Source organism: Monodelphis domestica, chromosome 1 (genome assembly GCF_027887165.1).
Source record: "Monodelphis domestica isolate mMonDom1 chromosome 1, mMonDom1.pri, whole genome shotgun sequence".
NCBI lineage: Eukaryota > Metazoa > Chordata > Mammalia > Didelphimorphia > Didelphidae > Monodelphis > Monodelphis domestica.
Window position 1 is genome coordinate 588812205 of NC_077227.1, and position 19426 is coordinate 588831630.

The window sequence follows — 19426 nt, forward strand, 5'->3', positions numbered from 1 at the left end:
GCTGCCCTTGTGTCACAAGGTAACAAAGCTGCCTCTAAGCTTCCTAAGCCTGACTACGTCACCCTGCTTCTCGATAAACTCCAGGAGCTCCTTATAAACACCAGAATCACATATAAAATCCTCTGCTTCATTCAAAGCTCTTCATAAACTTTCCCTTTCTCACTCACTCACACACACACACACACACACACACACACACACACACACACCTTTTTATTGTTCTTGGACTTTGTACCATAATAGAAATTGTGTGATCCAGTTGCATTGTCCTCCTTGCTATTCCTAGAACAAGGCTCCTTATCTTCTGAATCTGAAGATTTTCCCTGGCTCTCCCTCATGACTGGAATGCTCTCCCTCCTCATCTTTACCTCTTGCTTCTCTGACTTCCTTCAGAAGTCTCCTAATCTCACCTTCTATAGACTTCCCCATCTTCTTTAATTCTAGTGCCTTCCCTTTATTGATTATTTCCAGTTTACCCTTATATGGTTTGTATGGGGTTGTTTTTATGTGGTCTCCATTAGACTGTGAGGTCCCTGAGAGAAGCAACTGCTTTTTTGCCTGTCTTTGAATCGATACACTTAGCACAATGCTTAATCAAAATTTATTAATTGACTGACTGATGTATCCATATGTAAATGTACAAGTAATGGAAAATTTTGGTGTTTAAATAGGCTTGAAAATATTCTCCCAGCCTGCTCTGAGAACAGACTGTGTCATAAAGCAATAATTTTGCCCTTAATTTCCATGCAATCCAATCAGCTTCTACCTCCCTTCTCCTGGAGAAAGTCCCTATTTCCATCATGGAAAGCATAGGAAGTGATCCTAGCCCTCCTTATTTTCCATATATAATCAATTAATCAATTAACAAACATTTATTAAGTTTCTACTATAAGCAGGGCATTGTTGCTAAGTTCTGGAGATACTAAAGGGGACAAAAGACAATCCCTGCCTTTGAGGAGTTTGCAATCTAAAATGAAAGAGTCAACATGCAAACAAACAAATATGTACAAAGCAAGCTATGGGATAAATAAGGAATAATTAACAAAAGGAAAGCACAGGAATTAAGAAGAATTGGGGAAGACTTCCTATAAAAGGTGGGATTTTAGTTGGGACTTGAGGGAAGCCAGAGAGGTCAGTAGTCTTCCAGACTGATTCTTTTCAAGGCTGTTCTTGATTCCTAAAAATGTTGCCTTTAACTCTCATAAAAGTACTGTAGTGGGTGAGAGAGGGGCCTCAATATGTTATACTCAAATTATGATGACATTTTATATGTGATAGAAGTAGGGCACAAGAGCTGGAATAGTTCTACATTTTTTAAAAGCCTCCAATCACAAAATTTCCTGTCTCCCTATAATTCACCTACATGCATTTATCTTCTGCTTTTTTTTTTTATCTGACAGCTTAATAGAATTCTAACAAATGGAATTTACCCTCTCTAGGACATTTCTTATAGGGCGCAATGGTAAGTATAATGTATATTTTAGTTTCAGTTTTCTTCCTTTATTCTCCTGTTGGAGATTTTGTTTTTCCTTATGCAGTCCTGTGACCCATGTAAGCATAGAGATTGCTGTGAATATTTTGTGCTGCTAGCAGAATTCATTATTTCCCAACCACCCACCCAAACCCATCTCTCTTCCCAAACTTTCCTGTTTCTGTCAAAAGCATCATCAGCACTGATCTCTTCTCTCTATCTCCACAACTGGCTACCACCTCAGTTCAGGTCCTCATCACCTTTTTCCTAGATAATTGTAACAATCTCCTCCTAATTGGTTTCCTTCTTATATATATATATAGTCTCTCCTGCCTCCAGTCCCTTTTTTGTAATGATTTTCCTTATGTGTAGATCTAACCATTTGACTTCCCTACTCAGTCAATTTTAGTGGTTTCCTAGAATGTCTAAAATCAAGCATCAAAGGGAGCAGCTGGGTGGCTCAGTGGATTGAGAGTCAGGCCTAGAGATGGGAGGTCCTGGGTTCAAATCTGGGCCCAGACACTTCCCAGCTGTGTGGCCCTGGGCAAGTCACTTCATCCCCATTGCCTAGCCCTTACCACTCTTTTGCCTTGGAGCCAATACACAGTATTGACTCCGAAGACGGAAGGTAAGGGTTTAAAAATAAAATAAAATCAAGCATCAACTTTTCTGTGTTGGCATTAAAGCCTTTTGTAACTTCAACCCAAAGTATTTTTCCAGTATCATTACATATTACTTTCCTCCCTTCACTTAGAGATCCAACCAAAATTGCCTTCTCTTTGTTCCTCACACAAAACACCCTGTCTCTGTCCTCCGTTCCCCTTGCCTGGAATGCACTCCCTCCTTACTTCTGCCCCAAAGAATCCCTCTCTTCTTTCAAGACACTGCTCAAGGACCACCTTCCTCATGAAGACTTTCCTGATCCTCTCAACTGCTAGTGCTGTCCCTCGCAAACTACCTTGTACTTAATTTCTTGATTTTTCTTTGTATTTATTCTCATAATATTAATCTGCATTTACTTTTGTTGTTGTTGGTCAGTGATTTTGGTCACGTCTGTCTCTTTGTGACCCTATTTGGGGTTTTCTTGGCAAAGACACTAGAATGGGTTACCTTCTTCTCAAACTCATTTGAAAGGTGAAGAAACTAAGGCAAAATGGGGTTAAGTGACTTAACAGATACACAGCTAATATGTGTTTAAGGACAGATTTAAACTCAGGAAGATGAGTCTTCCGGACTGCAGGCCTGGTATTCTAGCCACATCTAGCTGCCCCTGCACATATTTAAGAACATCCATTTTGTCTTTTTCCTTAGAATACAAACTCTTTATTTTACTTGAATCACCAGCTATTGACCCAATACCCGGCACATAGTAGGTGTTGAATTAATGCTTAGTGATTGTTTAACTGATTTTAAAATATTAAAACCTATAACTTCTATCTTAGAACTGCTATTACATATCAGTTCCAAGGCATAAGTGTTTAATTTATTTTTTAAAGCCCTTATCTTATATTTTAGAACCAATTGGTTCCAAAGCAGAAGAATTCTAAGGTTTAAAAGCAATGGGGGTTATTAGCCCAGGGTTACACAATTAGGAAGTCTTTAAAGTCAAATTTGAACCCAGGACCTCCTCCTATCTTTAGGCTTGGTTTTCTATTCACTGAGTGACCCAGCTGCCCTCTGTTTAATTGATTTTTTAACAGAGCTGTGGTAGTCAAAAAGGAAACCAAATTTTGGAGCAATGGTTAATTCAATTTTCAATCCAAGATCATATCTAGAACTGGGAAGAACTTTTAATGATTGCCCAGTCCAACTCCCTCATTCTACAGGTAAGAAAATGTAGGGACCAAAGCAGTGCTGAATCAGAATCCAAACCCGGGTTCTTTGACTACAAATTCAACCTTCTTTCCACTGTAGCATGCCTAGGGACTGCTGGGTTCTAGTTTTTTTGGTAAGGAGAATCAGTAAAATGGAAAAAAAAAAGTTGGAAAAAGAGATTTGGAACTTCATGAAAGTTTAGGGAATAAATGAAAGTTTGAGAGGCATTTCCATAGAGGTAGCAGTGGAACCCACTGGAGTGAAAGAAAAATCAATAAACAGAAACAGACAAGATTTTGAGTTTAAGTGAATTAGCATTTGGGGGATAAAGATTTAAAACAAAACAAAAATACTGGGGGGAAAGGTTTGTTGTTGTTTGATGAATTTCATCTGTACTGGTACATGTTGGGGGAGGAAGATTGGCACTAGCCATTTTTCCATAAACACACAGGTAGCTAAGTGGCACAGTGGATAGAGTGCTAGGCTTGAAGTCAGGAAGACTCATCTTCCTGAGTATAAATGTGGCCTTGGACTCTTGCTAGCTGTGTGACCCTGGGCAAGTCATTTAACCCTGTTTGCTTCTGTTTCCTCATCTGTGAAATGAGCTAGAGGAGTAAATGGCAGACCACCCAAATGGGGGGCATGAAGAGTCTGAAATGACTGAAAACACACACACACACACACACACATGCACGCACACACGCATGGATGCACAGTATCTTGGTATCCAGCTGCATGAACGTAGCTTCCCAGCAAGCCCTAAAATGCCAAGGGCTTTTTCAAGCCTCTGAACTCAGCCATGCCTACTTCCTTCTTTCTGGTCAAGTCATTCCCCAAACACAGAGTCATGGGCTCTGGCTCTCAGCCTTCAGACCCACCCGGATGGATCCTTTCAGTTTGTAGGCAAAACTCACACTGACCACCAGCACTGCCTGTACCTTTAGTCACCCTCTGTTCTCATGCCAAATGCATAATCAAAACACACAGCAGCTACTTGCTCTCTCTCCACGCTGCTGCATTTAGATCACTCAGGCTGGGCTCCAGGCACCCCCAAAACACCCACACATACATATACATACACACACACACACACACACACACACACACACACACACACACACACACACACACACACACACATGCACACTCACCCACTCCAATACCCTATCCTAAAATACGTCCCTATGGAACCATAACCAAGTTTCCCCCTGCAACAAGTGATAGTGAAGAAATCTTCCTGTTCAAGGGGTACTACATTTGTCTATTCATCCAGCAGCATTTCAAATTCCTGACAAAAGTTTCCCCTACTATGTCTAAAAATCTCATTCCTTCATTTCTTTCTGGAGAAGGTATGATAGGGGGACGGTGTCATCTCTCTGCAAACTTGAGAGAAGAAATTACTTGGTTCTTTCAAAGATTGCTGCTGCTGAGAGAATTGACCATCTGCCGCTTTATTGTCCTCTGCTGCATTGTTGGGTCTGTAGCTTAAAATGTCCTGATGGTTTGTCTCAGTACTCTGTGGCCCACAGCTCTCTAGATCTTTTTGTTGACCATTTGTTCTACCTTTCTTTCAAAGATTTCGAGGGCCAGTTCAATCATTCTATCTTTTCTTGGCTATGTCTATCTGGGATGGAATCCTGAATTTGTACGTCCTTCTCATTAGATTTTCTTTCTCACCTCTGGGCCTTCATCCTCAGAGTAAGAAAGATGTTGGTTGGTGAGTTCCCACTCATCTGGTTCAGCCTCTTTCTTCATGTGCACTCAAGCTCCTGAAGCTGTTGCAGAAAGAGGATCGTGGGCCCTCCCCTCTGAACCTGGGTGACGGGCACTGCCTTGAGTTCCAATCATGGCAAGGGTGGTAGGGCGACTTGGGCCCTCACATCAAAAATATGGGTCCACCTGATACCAGTATAGCTATACTTGAGGGAAATAAGATCTTGGCATTGGATGGGAACTCAGATGATCTATTCCAACTCATTCCTGACCAAGAATCTTTTCCCTACAATGTGGCCAAGTTGGTCAATTGTTTGAAGATCTCCCTCAATGGAAAATTAAGTGGAGATTTCTGGAGTGATGCTTTGTAGTTTTTTTTTTTAAGTTTATTTATTTAATTAATTAAGAATATTTTTCCATGGTTACATGATTCATGTTCTTTCTCTCCCCTCCTCCCACTCCCTCCTGTAACAAACAAACAATTCCACTGGGTTTTACATGTATTATTGATCTAGACCTATTTCCATATTAATGATATTTGTGCTAGGGTGATCATTTAGAGTCTACATGCCCAGTCATGTCCCCATCGACCCATGTGATCAAGCAGTTGTTTTTCTTCTGTGTTTCTACTTCCAGGGTTCTTTCTCTGGATGTGGACTTGGTGGGATTTTTTTTATCTTTACTCCCTCACTGCCAGAGAAAGAGACTCTGCCCCCCAAAGCTAGTATTTTGATAGACCAGATTTGAACTTATCTTGTTGGATGCCAAGCTTCTACCCATACCTTAAAGTCACACCAATCAGGGGGCAGCTGGGTGGCTCAGTGGATTGAGAGTCAGGCCTAGAGATGGGAAGTCCTAGGTTCAAGTCTGGCCTCAGACACTTCCCAGCTGTGTGACCCTGGGCAAGTCACTTGACCCCCATTGCCTAGCCCTTACCACTCTTCTGCCTTGGAGCCAATACACAGTATTGACTCCAAGATGGAAGGTAAGGGTTTAAAAAAAAAAAGTCACACCTATCAGTCTGTACCCTCTTCCCTGCCTTTTCTCCCCAGCTCTCCTTTATGTGTTGTTTTTCTCTAAGTGAATTTGAGGACTTGCTTGCTTTTAATTATATTCCCACAGCACCTGGCAGTGCTTTTTTAAAAAATATTCTTCACTTCTCTCTTTCTTAGACTTACCCACAGACTCACTTTTCCCATCTCAAACTGGGGCCAACAACTCTTTCTTCAGGCCACATCCAAATCATGTATTATAACCACTGCCTTTCCCTTGTTCTCATACCTAGTCTAACTTCCAACTACTTCAAAATCCATTTTAAAACCAGTTTTCTGGCTACTTAATAACTGAATACCCAGAAGTGTTCCCCAGGTAATTATAATGCAGAACTCAAGTTCTCCAGTCCCAGGATATAGAGAAATAAGGAGGAAAGCCTCATAGCTTCCAAAGTTCCTCCTAGTAGCTCAGGCTCAGAAGTCACTCAGCTCTGCACTCCTTGGGAAGCTGGTCCTCAGTGTTATTCTGCCTATTTTCCTTCCCATCATTCCTATCATTCCTTTTGTTCTAGCCTACAAACTAGACTTCCAGAGGCAATGTTTGGCAGGAGCTAAGCCCCTGGTCTTTGTATTCTGAGGGACCCGAATTCTCATCTCAACTTCAAACCAAAGGAATTCCAAATTTTATTCTTGAAGTTGCCTTGTAATACTTAGAAGCCTTTGTGAAATGCCACCTAGGAAAAATGGATGTCAGTGTCTGTTCTCCATAAGCAGCAAAAAATCAAATTTAAAAGATTAAATGTTTAGGAACTTCTATAATCCATGGAATTAGCTCTAGTCCAATGACAATAGCTTTATTTATATAGAGCTTTTAGGTCTTCAGACATTCTGTGATCAAACTCTGGCCTTGTTCACCTTGTATGTTCAGATGGTCTTTTTCTTTTTTTGAACTCTGGATCTGTGGTTTCTTTGGCAAAGTGAATTCCCACTGAGAAAACTCCTACCAATTCAGAAGGTTAACTTTTCTGCTGCTTAAGAGGTTGAAGACCTGAATGGGGTCTGAGAGGGTAAATGACTTGCCTAGCATCACAGTCAGTATATTCCAGAGGTGGGACTTGAACTCAGGTTTTATTGGCTCTAAAGCCAGCTTTCTGTCCACTATGCTTCCTTTCCTCTATCTTCCTGAATTCTACTTTTTAGCATTCATAGAATGAAAACACTCACCTGAATTTTCTCTTCTTCTGGCGTTGAAGCTTTCCTAGTTTCTGGCCCTGATTCCTTATCATTGTCTATTCTTTTAGAAGCATTGGGGACCTCCCAATTTTTCAGTGCTTTTGAATCAGAATGCAGCGACTGAGGCCTGGAAGTCTTAGAGGATTCTTTTGCTTGAGTTTGTCTGAAAAGAAACAATAGAGGAATTATCTTTTTTTTTTTAAGTCTTTGAACCTTCTGGGCTATTCAAAACTGGCTGTCCGTGTTTGAATGAAGTAAATGCCTGGCAAGTCTAAAGTTTAACTTAGCAACCCTTCTCTCATGCCAAAAGGCAACCTTCCTTAATAAGATAAATGATTCCTTTGGAACCAAGGGACCAGTTATTTTTATAGGAGTCAAAGGAACTGTGCATAGCATTGTCAGCCTTTTGAGACAGAGCTGGAGTCTCCCCAAATCTGCTCCATTATCTTTCCTTTTGCAGAATTCCTAGTTGGATAGAGGACTATTGGCAGAATGAACCTTAACACCAACAGGGCAGTGGAGGAAGGAACGATGGAGGTCAACATCTTGGAGCCAACAGAGACCATGTTGTACGATGAGCACCAGAGTAGCTGCTACTACAGGCTGGCCTTCCACACGAGACTGCTGGAAGCCAACAACCATGAGGGTGAGACAGGTCTCTGGGCCAGAGCTCACTGCATACTGCATATATTGTTCACACTCTGCTTCGTTTTTGTGGACTTGCTCTTTAAACGAACCCAGTGCTGCGTCTCTGTGAAAGCGCATGGGCAATCTTATGTGCACAAGGACTGAAAAGTCCCTTTGAATGTAAACAGAGCCCTCCTGGAGCCATTGCTCTGATGCCCCACAGTCTCAAGCATTAGGAGACACTTCTCCAAAAGCCTCTTTGGCCAACCATCTGGCCAGGTTTTTCATCTCTATTGCCCTCCCCAGCTGTAGGTAAGAGCAAAAAACATCTTTCCATCTTCCCTGAAACTCTGTCCACTTCTGAATAATAAAGCACCTGAGACAGACGCATCTTCTCTCTCAGAGGGGGGAAATCCCATACCTGAGCTCCTCATCTTCTTCCTGGGCTTGCTGCTGCTTCGCCCGCTCAGCAATGATTTCATCACAGATGACATCATAAGGTTTATCGAGTTTGTGTTCTCCCATTACCCATACCCAGACTTCTTTATCTGCACCAAGCTTCCAATTTACGGTTTTTCTGTTCTCTGCAAAAAAAAAAAACAAAAAGACACATAAGTAAAAAATATGCTAAAACATTACATAATAAATAGATGTATAAATTAAATAAATAAAAAAGTAAATATATCTACTTCAAAGAGTAGATATATTCAACTGTACATTGTTATTCCCTGCTACTATAATGGGCAGCAAGATAGCACAGTGGATAGAGAAGAAGAGAGAGTTCAAATCTAACCTCAGACATGTCCTTGCTGTGTGACCCTGGGCAAGTCACTTACCTCCATTTGCCTCAGTTTTTTTATCTGCAAAATGAAGTGGAGAAGAAAATAGCAAACCAATTTCTTTGCCAAGAAAACCCCAAATGGGGTCATGAAGAGTGGAGCATGACTGAAATGACTGAACAAAGCTACTATATCTAGTCCTTTAAAAGGGTTGGAAGATTAGTTAAGACATCACAGATTTCCTTTTATTTTTGTTTACAACTTGCTATGCATAAAATATATTAGCAGAATACACAGGATAGGCATAAAAAAGAAAGTTAGATAATGATAATAGCTAACATTATATAGCCTTCTATGTGCTAGGTACTATACAAAGTGAATAATAATAACAGTAGCCAACATTTATAGAACGCTTATTTTGTTTTAAACATTTTTTAAATCTACTTATTTATTTGTTTGTGACAAATTCCCAAGTAACTCCCTCCTTCCCCTCCCTACATTAGAGAAGGTATCATTTGAGAAAAAGCTATATGTATCTATAAAACTATGTCTTGCTTGTTTCTATTTATCAGTTCTTTCTCTGATGGTGGACGTACACAAGTCATTCTTCAAACAATATTTCTGTCTCTGTATATAATGTGTCAGTCACTGGGCTAAGTGCTTAACAAACATCTCATTATGATCCTGAGAATAGCCCTGGAAGCAGGTGCCATTATTATCCTAATTTTATAGTTGAGGAAACTAAGGCAAAACAGAGGTAAAACGACTTGCCCATGGTCACACAGCTAGTAAGTATCTGAGGCCAGATTTGTGTTCAGGTCTTCCTGACTCCTAGCTGCCTCTCAATGATGCATGATAAGTAGATCATTAAACACTATGTTCCAGGCACTGTGCTACTATTAGCATCTATTTATGAAACAGTCTATGGCTTTTCTTCATGTTGATATTGTCATTTTGTAAGTGTTGGTTTCTGCATGAAGAAGTCCAACATCTTGCACAAGGTGACACAGGTTAATCGAGCTGAAATGAGAACTGGCAGCCCTTTATGTCTCAAAGTCATAGAGTCCCTTCTTTTTCTAGGGTTGTCTTCCCAGGCTTCATTATTTGCTTTCTGGTGCTCCTGCTTAGCTCATTCACTATACTATGTGCCTGGAAAACCTACCTAGAGGAACATCTCTCTAATCTCTAAATCCCCATTCTAAATCCCCAAAACACATACCCAAATAAACAAATGATAAATCATATGCTTTCATCTGCATTCTGTCTCCCAACAGTTGTTTCTCTGGGGGTGGATAGCATTCTTTCCCATAAATCCCTAAGAATTGCCCTGACTCATCATATTGCAGATAATAGCTAAGCCTGTCACAGTTGATCATTCCACATTATTGCTCTTACTTTGTATAATGCTTTCCTAGTTCTGTTTATTTCACTCTGCATCAGTTCATGTAGGTCTTTCCAGATATTTCTGAAATCATCTTGCTCATCATTCCTTATAGCACAATAGTATTCCATCACTACCATAGACCACAATTTGTTCAGCCATTCCCCAATTGCTGAACATCCCCTCAATTTCCAATTCTTTGCCTCTACAAAAAAGAGATGCTAAATAGTTTTCTATAGGCATGTCCTTTCCCATTTGTTTTATCTCTTTGGGATACAGACCTAGTAGTTGTATTACTGGATTGAAGGGTATATATTGTTTTATAGCCCACTGGGCATAAAGGAAGCAGTTCTTTAACTTTAAAGATAAAAGTTTATACCAGGATCCAGCATTCAACATATTACATAAGAGAAGTGTGCCAGTTGCAATGTCCTCATGTAACTTTGTCCACTGATACATTTGAGCTCCTTCTAATTCTTATTCCAAGAGACTTTTGGACAGCAGGCTCCTAAAACTAAGACTTGTTTTTTGTGCAACAGACACCTAGTACTTTGCAATGAACCTATAAAGATAGGAGTACCCAGAAAAAGATAGAAAAGAACACAAATTCACATTCTTTTCTGTAAATGAACATCCTAAATTAGTTACATTATCATCCAGGAGAGAACTTCCTGTTGAAGACTTCATGAAAGGGGTCTATGAAAGAAGAAAGGTACCAAAAAGCTAAAATAACCAAGGATACTTGAATTCTTACATATGATCTACTGAAGATAATAACTTCTGTGTCCATGCCGCCAAGCTCCTTTTAGTGTTTTAATGATCTCCAAAGAGTTGATTGACCTTAGAAAACCACTATATCTAATAAATTTCTCTTTGGGACATTCATTCTTTCTGTAGTTAATAAAATGCTTACATTACATTTGTCTCTCACAGACTTATTCTTTATCTGGGGATTACTATCAGCACATTTAAATTTTTTCTTTTTTGTTTCTCTTTCTTTACCACAAAAGAGAGGGCAGCAGAAGACAAATAAAAGATGAAAAAGTAAATGGAGTACTCAGTGAAATAGGAATTTGCTCTGTTTGGAATGTATTGCTAACACTACCAAACTTGCAAGTTTCCTAAATGGAGGTCCCCTTTCAGATGCATGATATATACAGCAGGGCAATTAATTAATTTCAGGGACTGAAAATGTGGTTTCATGTGACAATGAGAAAGGAATTGGAGGCATGAGAGAGAAGGGAGGATGAAGGAAGACACAAAATGACTGGAAAAATGAAGAGCAGTTCAGAATGGTGAGGGTACTTGAGGGGAAATGGCCATGACCTTAAAGTGGTTGTGGAGTCAAAATGACTAAAATAGGAAAAATGTTTTACATGATTGCACATGTAAAATCTATATTAGATTGCTTACATTCTCAGGGAGTGGGAAAAGGTAGGAGGGAGTGAGGGAGGGAAGGTGGAAAGAAGGGAAAAATCTGGAACTCAAAGCTTAAAAAAGAATGTTAATTATTTTATATGTAATTAGGGGAAAATGTTAGTTAAAAATTTTAAATGCAAAAAATGATTGTGGGGTATAAAAAGAGACAGAAAATATATCATAAAACTTGAAATATAGGCTAATGCTGAATAGAGAAGTAGTAAATGAATAATTATTTTGATGTCATAGAGTCCAACTGAGTCAAAATATTTAAAGCACGTTGCAAACCTAAGGCTCTGCACAAACCATTCATAACAATAACCAATACTGTTTATAAAGCTATTTTAAAACTATTAAAGATTAAACCTACATTAAAATTTCTGGGATAGCCAGTATATAACTATTAAAACTAATAATCAAATGCAACATAATTATTAACATGTACAGAGTATGGGCAGTTAGGTTGGTACAGTGGATAAAGTGTCAGGCCTGAAGTCAAGAAAACTAAACTTTCATAAATTCAAATCTGACCTCATATACTTAATAACAACATGACCCTGGACAAGTCACTTAATCCTGTTTGCCTCAACTTCTTAATCCACAAAATGAGCTGGAGAAGAAAATGGCAAATCACACTCCAGTAACTTTGCCAAGAAAACCCCAAACGGAGTCTCAAAGAGCTGGGTACAACTGAAACAACTGAACAACACTAATGAAGTTATAACAGTGGTTAATATGTAATACCTCAAGATTTGCAAAGTTCTTTAAGTAATTCATCTCATTTAGGCCTCATAACAACCCTAGGAGATAGGAATTTTAGAAAGTCATTGTCTCCATTTTACTGATGAAGATTCTGAAGCCCAGAAAGATTAAGTTGTTTTCCCATAGTTACACAGCTAGTAACTTTTGAGTGATGATTTAAACCCAGGTCTTCTTGATTGCAAGTCCAATACTATATTCACTCCACTCCTTTGGCATCTGGCATCCGACTTAATCAGATATTTGTGGTTTTCATCTCACTTTCTATCTGGTTCTTCTCATGGCTCAGGGCCAATACTTTATCTTCACAAAATCTTTCTTACAAGTCTCTAGGACCTAAAAATTCCAGTTTTGCTACTCACTCTTTGTGTGCTCTTGGCCTCAGTTTCCCCATCTGCAAAATGAGAAGATGGCCCTTTTGGCTCTAAATCTACAATCTTCTACTCCTAAATATAAGATACCCTTTGCATACACAATACTCTTCCCATTGATTGACTGGTCATCCAACCAAGTTCTCCAATGGAGGCCAGAGAGCAACACCAGAAAGAATGGAAAGACATGAAACAAGACCTGAATAATTACTTAGCAAACAGCTAAGGCTGTGAGCTAATTGTAGTTACAACTGAGCATGAACTCCAACACTGAGACATGGGAGTGATCATATCAGACTCTGCATGGAAGATAAGAGCTACCACGGACAGCAGCCACATTTTTATCTCTGCAGTGAACCTCATTTAGGTCAACTTGCAAATAGAAGTGCTCGTTACAGAATACTCTGCAGTATGTTGCTACTAACCAGGTCTTTGGGGTTTCCTTTATAGCTTCAACTTACACATCACAAGTAATTTTTAAACAGCAGATAGGATAATAATAACAACAACTAGCATTTATGAAGCATTTTAAGGTTTCTGTAGTGCTTTACAAATATTATCACTTGATTCTCACAACTATACTGAGAAGTAGGTGCTATTATTATATCCATTTTACAGATAAGAAACTGAGGCAGGCAATGGTTAAATGACTATCTCAGGGTCACATAATTACTTAATGTCTAAGGAAGGATTTGAATGCAAATCTTCCTGATTCCAGGTCCTGTTGAATCACCTATCTGTTGAATCACCTAGTTGAACCACACAATAGTCTTCTCGTAATTCCTTTGCCACTCTTTTTTTCTCCCTCCTGATCCAAGGCAATGGACATGGAAAAGTACTTCTCACTCTCTGGTTTCTGAAATTTAAGGGGATTACCATTGTAAATGCTATTTTGCAAAAGAACCATTAGATAAATGGATCCGTTTCTCCTAAGGATAAAGACTCAGATCTAAATTTTATTCTTTTGTACAACCTTGTCTCCAGTACTGTTGGTATGTGGCCCACTTTCAGCCCCACATGTGAGATTCATTTGTAAAAAGCACATATATCCAAGATGAGAATACATTTAGAAAGCTCTTTGCAAAACCTTAAAGGTTAACTGTTTTATTAGTTGGAAAAGGTATTTTAATAAACAAAAAAAATCTTAGTGATATTTTGAAAATATTTTAATATCATCAACCTCCATGGGACACACTTGTGGTATCTTGCCATATGACCATGCCTACCAAGATTCATTCTGCCTCTGTTTCCCCAAGGATCAGTAGCCATGCTATGTAGCCATGACCAGAATGTTCTCAAGATAAGTGAGGGAATGTCAGCAAAACATTAAATTCCTATAAAAAAAATAAATGTTCTAAAGTAGCCATTCTCTCAGTTTGGTTCATAGACTACTCAGGGCTCCTGAGATCCTTTCAGAGAGTTGCCCAAGTAAAAAATTCATAATACTATTAAAATATTATTTGTCCATTTAAATACTCTTTTCTTTTACAACTAATATTAATAATAATAATATTCAGTGTTTTAAGGTTTTCAAAGAGTTTTAAAAATATAATTTCATTTTTGTCCCCATAACAACGTTATTAGATATTATCACCATCCTCATTTTGGAGGAGAGGAAACTGAGGCAGGCAAAGGTTAATCAACTGCCCCAGGGTCACACAACTAAGTATTTAAGGGTAGGTTTTGACTAGTCTTTCTGACTCCGGGTCTAGCACTCTATACACTTCATCACATATTAGTTACCCCAACCACATATCTGTGAATCCAGATTTTCTTCAAAAGCTTCAACCAATCAAGACAGATTGAACCCAGAAGCAGATATGAGAATCCAATTGTCTCCTATTAGATCAGACACTAACTAGATTTATAAAAAAAGTAAAACAATGATATTTATTTCTCTTATTTTTTTGTTTAGAAAATATATTTTAAACTCCATTATAGGACTTATTATGATGATATAATAATTATTAATATAATCAACTAAACAAAAAATAGATTTTCCATTTTAATTTCTAATATGGTAGATATCAATTATGAAATATTATTGAAAATAAATAAAACTACTTTAAGGGCATATATCTTAAAATAAATCAACATTTCTTAAAATAAATTGATATAATATCTCAAAATAAATCAATCAAATCCTGTCTTAGAATCTTATAAGTTATATGACCCTGAGCAGTTGTACTATGGGGAGTCTGATTATCTGGATACCTTTCCCTTTGTATTTTTATTTTTCCCCTTATATTATAGGATCCCCTCAGTCAGAAATTGTGGGGTCCTGACAAAGAGGACATGCAGGCTTGCTTTTAATTAGAGAAGGCATTTTACAATTATTGCCATCTAGGACAAAGTTGGTGAACCTATGGCATGTGTGCTGGAGGGGGCTGCTCCCTTTGCCTTCTTCACACAATCTGAGGACATTTCTCCCATCATCCGCCCCTCTGCCCAGCAGCCCAATGGGAGTGCTTCCTCCTTTCCCTGTCTGGGGTAAGGGAGCAGCTCATATGGGGCATTAAGATGCAGTTTGGGTACCTAGTCTCTAAAAGGTTCACCATCACTGATCTAGAAGATTTAAACATTTATGGTATGCATGTCCTTTACAAATTTTGTTATTTTAAGTAGGTTAAACATTCCCTTTAAAGCCTTGTTTAAACCAATAATTTGAAAATTAAGAGCACAAAAGTAAAAAAAAATAGCAAAAATAAAGTGATGGATTTGAAGTAGAAAAGACCTGGGTTCAAATCCCACCTCAGATATGCATTAGTTGTGTAACTACCAGGAAGTTATCTCATCCCTCTGTTTTTCAGGCAACTCTAATGCATATGGGAATGAAATTAATTATAAACAGGTTACAGTTTGCGTCAGTGTACTCTAATAAAATAATAGATCCTTGACATACTGAGTAGTTGAATTATTGAGAATTATAAATTGGTGAAACAAGAACTAATGAGGTTTTACCATGTGTAGTTTCAATTAGATTTTACTACCTGCACAATGTTTATTATTTAAAAATAGCTCAAGTAAGAAAGGCTTCTTCAAATAGAAGTCATTACCTATCTCCAAACTCCTTCAATATAGTTAAATTAAAAAAATATATTTTAATGAATATAATAGCCATTATAAAAAACAAATAATCTTATAGAGTAAGTAATAAAATCTTACACAAAAGCCTTAGTATTTATTAAAGCAGGGACAAATTAACAAGAAAACCATGGATTAGTTTTAAATGTCCTTCCAAGTCTATTGTTCCCTCCCTTTGACTGTGGTATATATATGTATATGTACACATATATGAAATGTATACTCCCCAACATATATGCACACACATGCATGAGACAGGGTGGTATTAGTGTTCCATTTGGTTCAAAAGGCTTTAATTCTTGCTCTTCCTCTAACAACAACTAAGTGGCTCAGTCGATAGAGCACTGTAACTGGAGTCAGGAAGACCTGAGAACAAATCCTGTCTTAGAAACTGATAAGCTCTATGTCCCTGGGAAAGTACCCTTTCTTTTCCCAGTGTCCTATTCAGCAAAATGGGAAGAAATAATAGCACCTACCTTCCAGGGATGTTATGAGGATAAAATGAGGTAAAATGCTTTGCAGAACTTAAAGCACTATATAACTTTATGATTATTATTATTATTATTACTTTGTGATCCTAGTCAAGATCCTAGTCAACATTTCCTTAGGCCTCAATTTCCTCATCTATAAAATGAGGAATGACATTTAGGTCTCTTCCAGTTCTAAATCGATGATCCTATTAACTTGACATTATATGTGTTTTATATGTGCATAGACAGATATATTTGTATGTATATACATTTAATATATTTAAACCCTTACCTTCTTCCTTAGAATCAATACTATGTATTGGTTCCAAGGCAGAAGAGCAGTAAGGGTTAGACAGTTGGGTTGAAGTGACTTGCCCAGAGTCATTATAGCTAGGAAGTATCTGAGGTCAGATTTGAACCCAGGACTTCCCATCTCCAAGCCTGGCTTTTTTTATCCACTGAGCTACCTAGCTTCCCCCATAATATATTTTTGGCTTGGAGTCAATATAAATATTAATTTTGTTTTCTTCATCTTTCTTGCAATATCTTATATACATTTTTCTATAATTTCTCATATTCTTCAAATATATTTTTTCTGAGGACAAAATATTGTATTTTTTTTAAAGAAAATGGTCCCAAACTGTGATTTCAGTTTCATAAATCAACAACTGGAAGGAACACCCTGGAGAATCCCTATCCTAATCCTCTGATTTTATAGGTGAGGAAACTGAATCCCAGAGAAGGTAAGTGATTTGCCCAGAGTAGCACAGGTAGTAAGGGGAAGAACAAGGATTTGAATGTAAGACCTTCTGACTCTGACTCCTAATCTGAAACCATAGCTATAGTTCTAGAGCGAGAAGGGCCCTTTTTCATTTAGGAATTACATAGCTGAATTCCTTGGCGACCTTAAATTAATATATATCAGTCTTTTAAAATTTCCATATCACAGAAGGGACCTTAGAACATAGAACATGGAATAAATGAAGATACCTTAGAACACAGAACATGGAATATTACCACTGGATGGGACCTTAGGACATGGAACATGGAATATTGACACTAGAAGAACATAGAACATGGAATAAATGAAAGATACCTAAGAATATAGAACATGAAACATTACTAGTAGAAGGGAAACCAGATGGAGAAACTGAGACTCAAAGAGTTTAATTGACTTGCCCACTTCACATTGCTAGTAAATATCAAAGTTGAAATTTGAACTCTTATCTTCCAGAATGCACAAAAATTACTCTGCCCACTACAGCACCACTGCCTCTCCTATGTCTTCCTACTGTAGCTCTCTAGCCAAGGGTGTTACAGGACTTGGCCAGTTTCATAAAGGAAGCAATCGTTAGAAATGAGATTTGACCACTAACTACTAGAGCTTTTTTCCAGTGTACCACACTTCCCATAAAGAAACATCTTTAAAACAGAAGGCAATTTTCCTTCAACTTTTCAGTCTTATGGGGGCTTAAATGACTTGGCCAGAGTCCCATAAAAAATATTTATATACTGATTTCCATCTTTTAAATTGATAAACATGTTCTCCTATATAGCGGGGGAAAAAGTGGTAATCACTGATCCAATTAGTCATTGTACCATTCAAAGTTAAGTATGGATCCAAAGCAATTTTTCGCCATCCAACTATTCAATTTCCCCAACAGTTTTTATTAAATCATAACTGCATTTGCCTTTATTTTAAAGTATGAATTTATCAACAGCTATCCTAAATATATGAAACAATGTAGCTTCTAGCAAAGAAGATTTGGCTTCAAATCCCACCTCTGATAAATACTGGCTGTGTCACTCTGAGCAAGTGACCTCTCAAAACTTCTGATACTGGCTTTTGCTCTACCATACCATACTGCTAAATTAATATGCCATGCTATATTCATCCATTTTCCAAATATTGTATATATAGTATATTTCCAAGGTTTTTTATTGTTCTTGCTATTACAAAAACAGTAGCTATGAGTATTTTTGTACATGTAGAGGACATTTTTCGTGTAAAATATTGGCCAATGAATCGATCCATCCAAGGATATAATGATTTTTAAAAATTTATTGTAGAATATTGCTGTTCAAACGGGATCCACCAGCTTAACTTGTAGAATATTGCTGTTCAAACGGGATCCAACAACTTAACATTTAACCAATAATGTATTTGAGGGCAGATTTCTTCAGTCATGCTAACATTTTAATTTTATTGTCCTTAGCTACACCTTTCATTCTACTAGGCATCCCATAGAATCCTAATGTTGTTTTCATTTGTATTTCTCTGATTATGAGGGAATTTGTTATCTAGTTTGTATTTTGACCATCACAAATTATCAGATCATATCCTTTGATGCACTGGGGAGTATTGCTTTTATGTATAAATATATATACATACATACATATATGTATGTATATTCACACACATACTATTATTGTTGTTCAGTAATTTCAGTCATGTCTGACTTTTCATGACCCAACTTGGGGTTTTACTGGCAAAGATACTAGAATGGTTTGCCATCTCTATCTCCAGTTCATTTTACAGATGAGGAAATGATGCAAATAGAGTTAAAAGATTTGCCTAGGGTAGGGTCATAATAGTAAGTGTCTGAGGTCAATCTAAACTTTGGAAAATGAGTCTTCCTGACTCCGATCCCTTCCATTGTATCCACTGTGTCTATCTATTGTGTCATCTAGTTTTATGCTTCATAAATCTTTGATGTCAGACATTTACCTGACATACTGACTGCAAATATTTCCCCCCATCAATTTCAGTTCATTGAATTTTAAGGATATTGCTTATTATTGTATTTAATTTTTTAAAAATCTTTTAACTTTGTTTGGTAAACCCATCAGATTTGTTTTTAATAATTTCTTCCTCTTTTTGATTGATAAGCATTTTCTTCCTCTCTGTAGTTGAAATAAAAGGTCTTTCTAGCCCCCATTTTTAATTATTGTGGATATCACTGATTCAATTATTGTGCCACATAAAGTTACTAGACTTGGATCAAAAGTCATTTTTGCCATCCGGCTATGCAATTTCCTCAACAGATTTTATTCAATCATAACTGCATTCTCCTTTATTTTAAAGCATGGATTTATCAACAACTATCCTTATATATGAAGCAATGTAGCCTCTAGCTAGGAAGACTTGACTTCAAGTCCCATCTGTGACAAATAGTGGCTGTGTCACCCTGAGCAAGTAACCTCTCATTGCCCACAGGAAATGCTCTAAGCTTAACAATTGCTAAGGAGGTGCCAAGTGGCATGGATGGAGGGAATTTCCCAATGGAGAGGTCTCTATACTAATAAAAGCCT

The 19426-nt window shown here is 37.7% G+C and overlaps 1 protein-coding gene across 2 annotated transcripts in view; it reads right to left on the bottom strand.

Moving 5' to 3' along the window:
- SH2D4A (SH2 domain containing 4A) overlaps positions 1-19426 on the bottom strand; it is a 117582-nt gene that overhangs the window by 78443 nt on the left and 19713 nt on the right. For both annotated transcript variants that reach the window (XM_007476431.3, XM_016432779.2), the window contains exons 3-4: positions 8273-8435; positions 7216-7387 (exon numbers count right to left, since the gene is read on the bottom strand). In XM_007476431.3, the coding sequence (XP_007476493.1) occupies positions 7216-7387; positions 8273-8435 (335 nt within the window). The remainder of the gene's footprint in view (positions 1-7215; positions 7388-8272; positions 8436-19426) is intronic.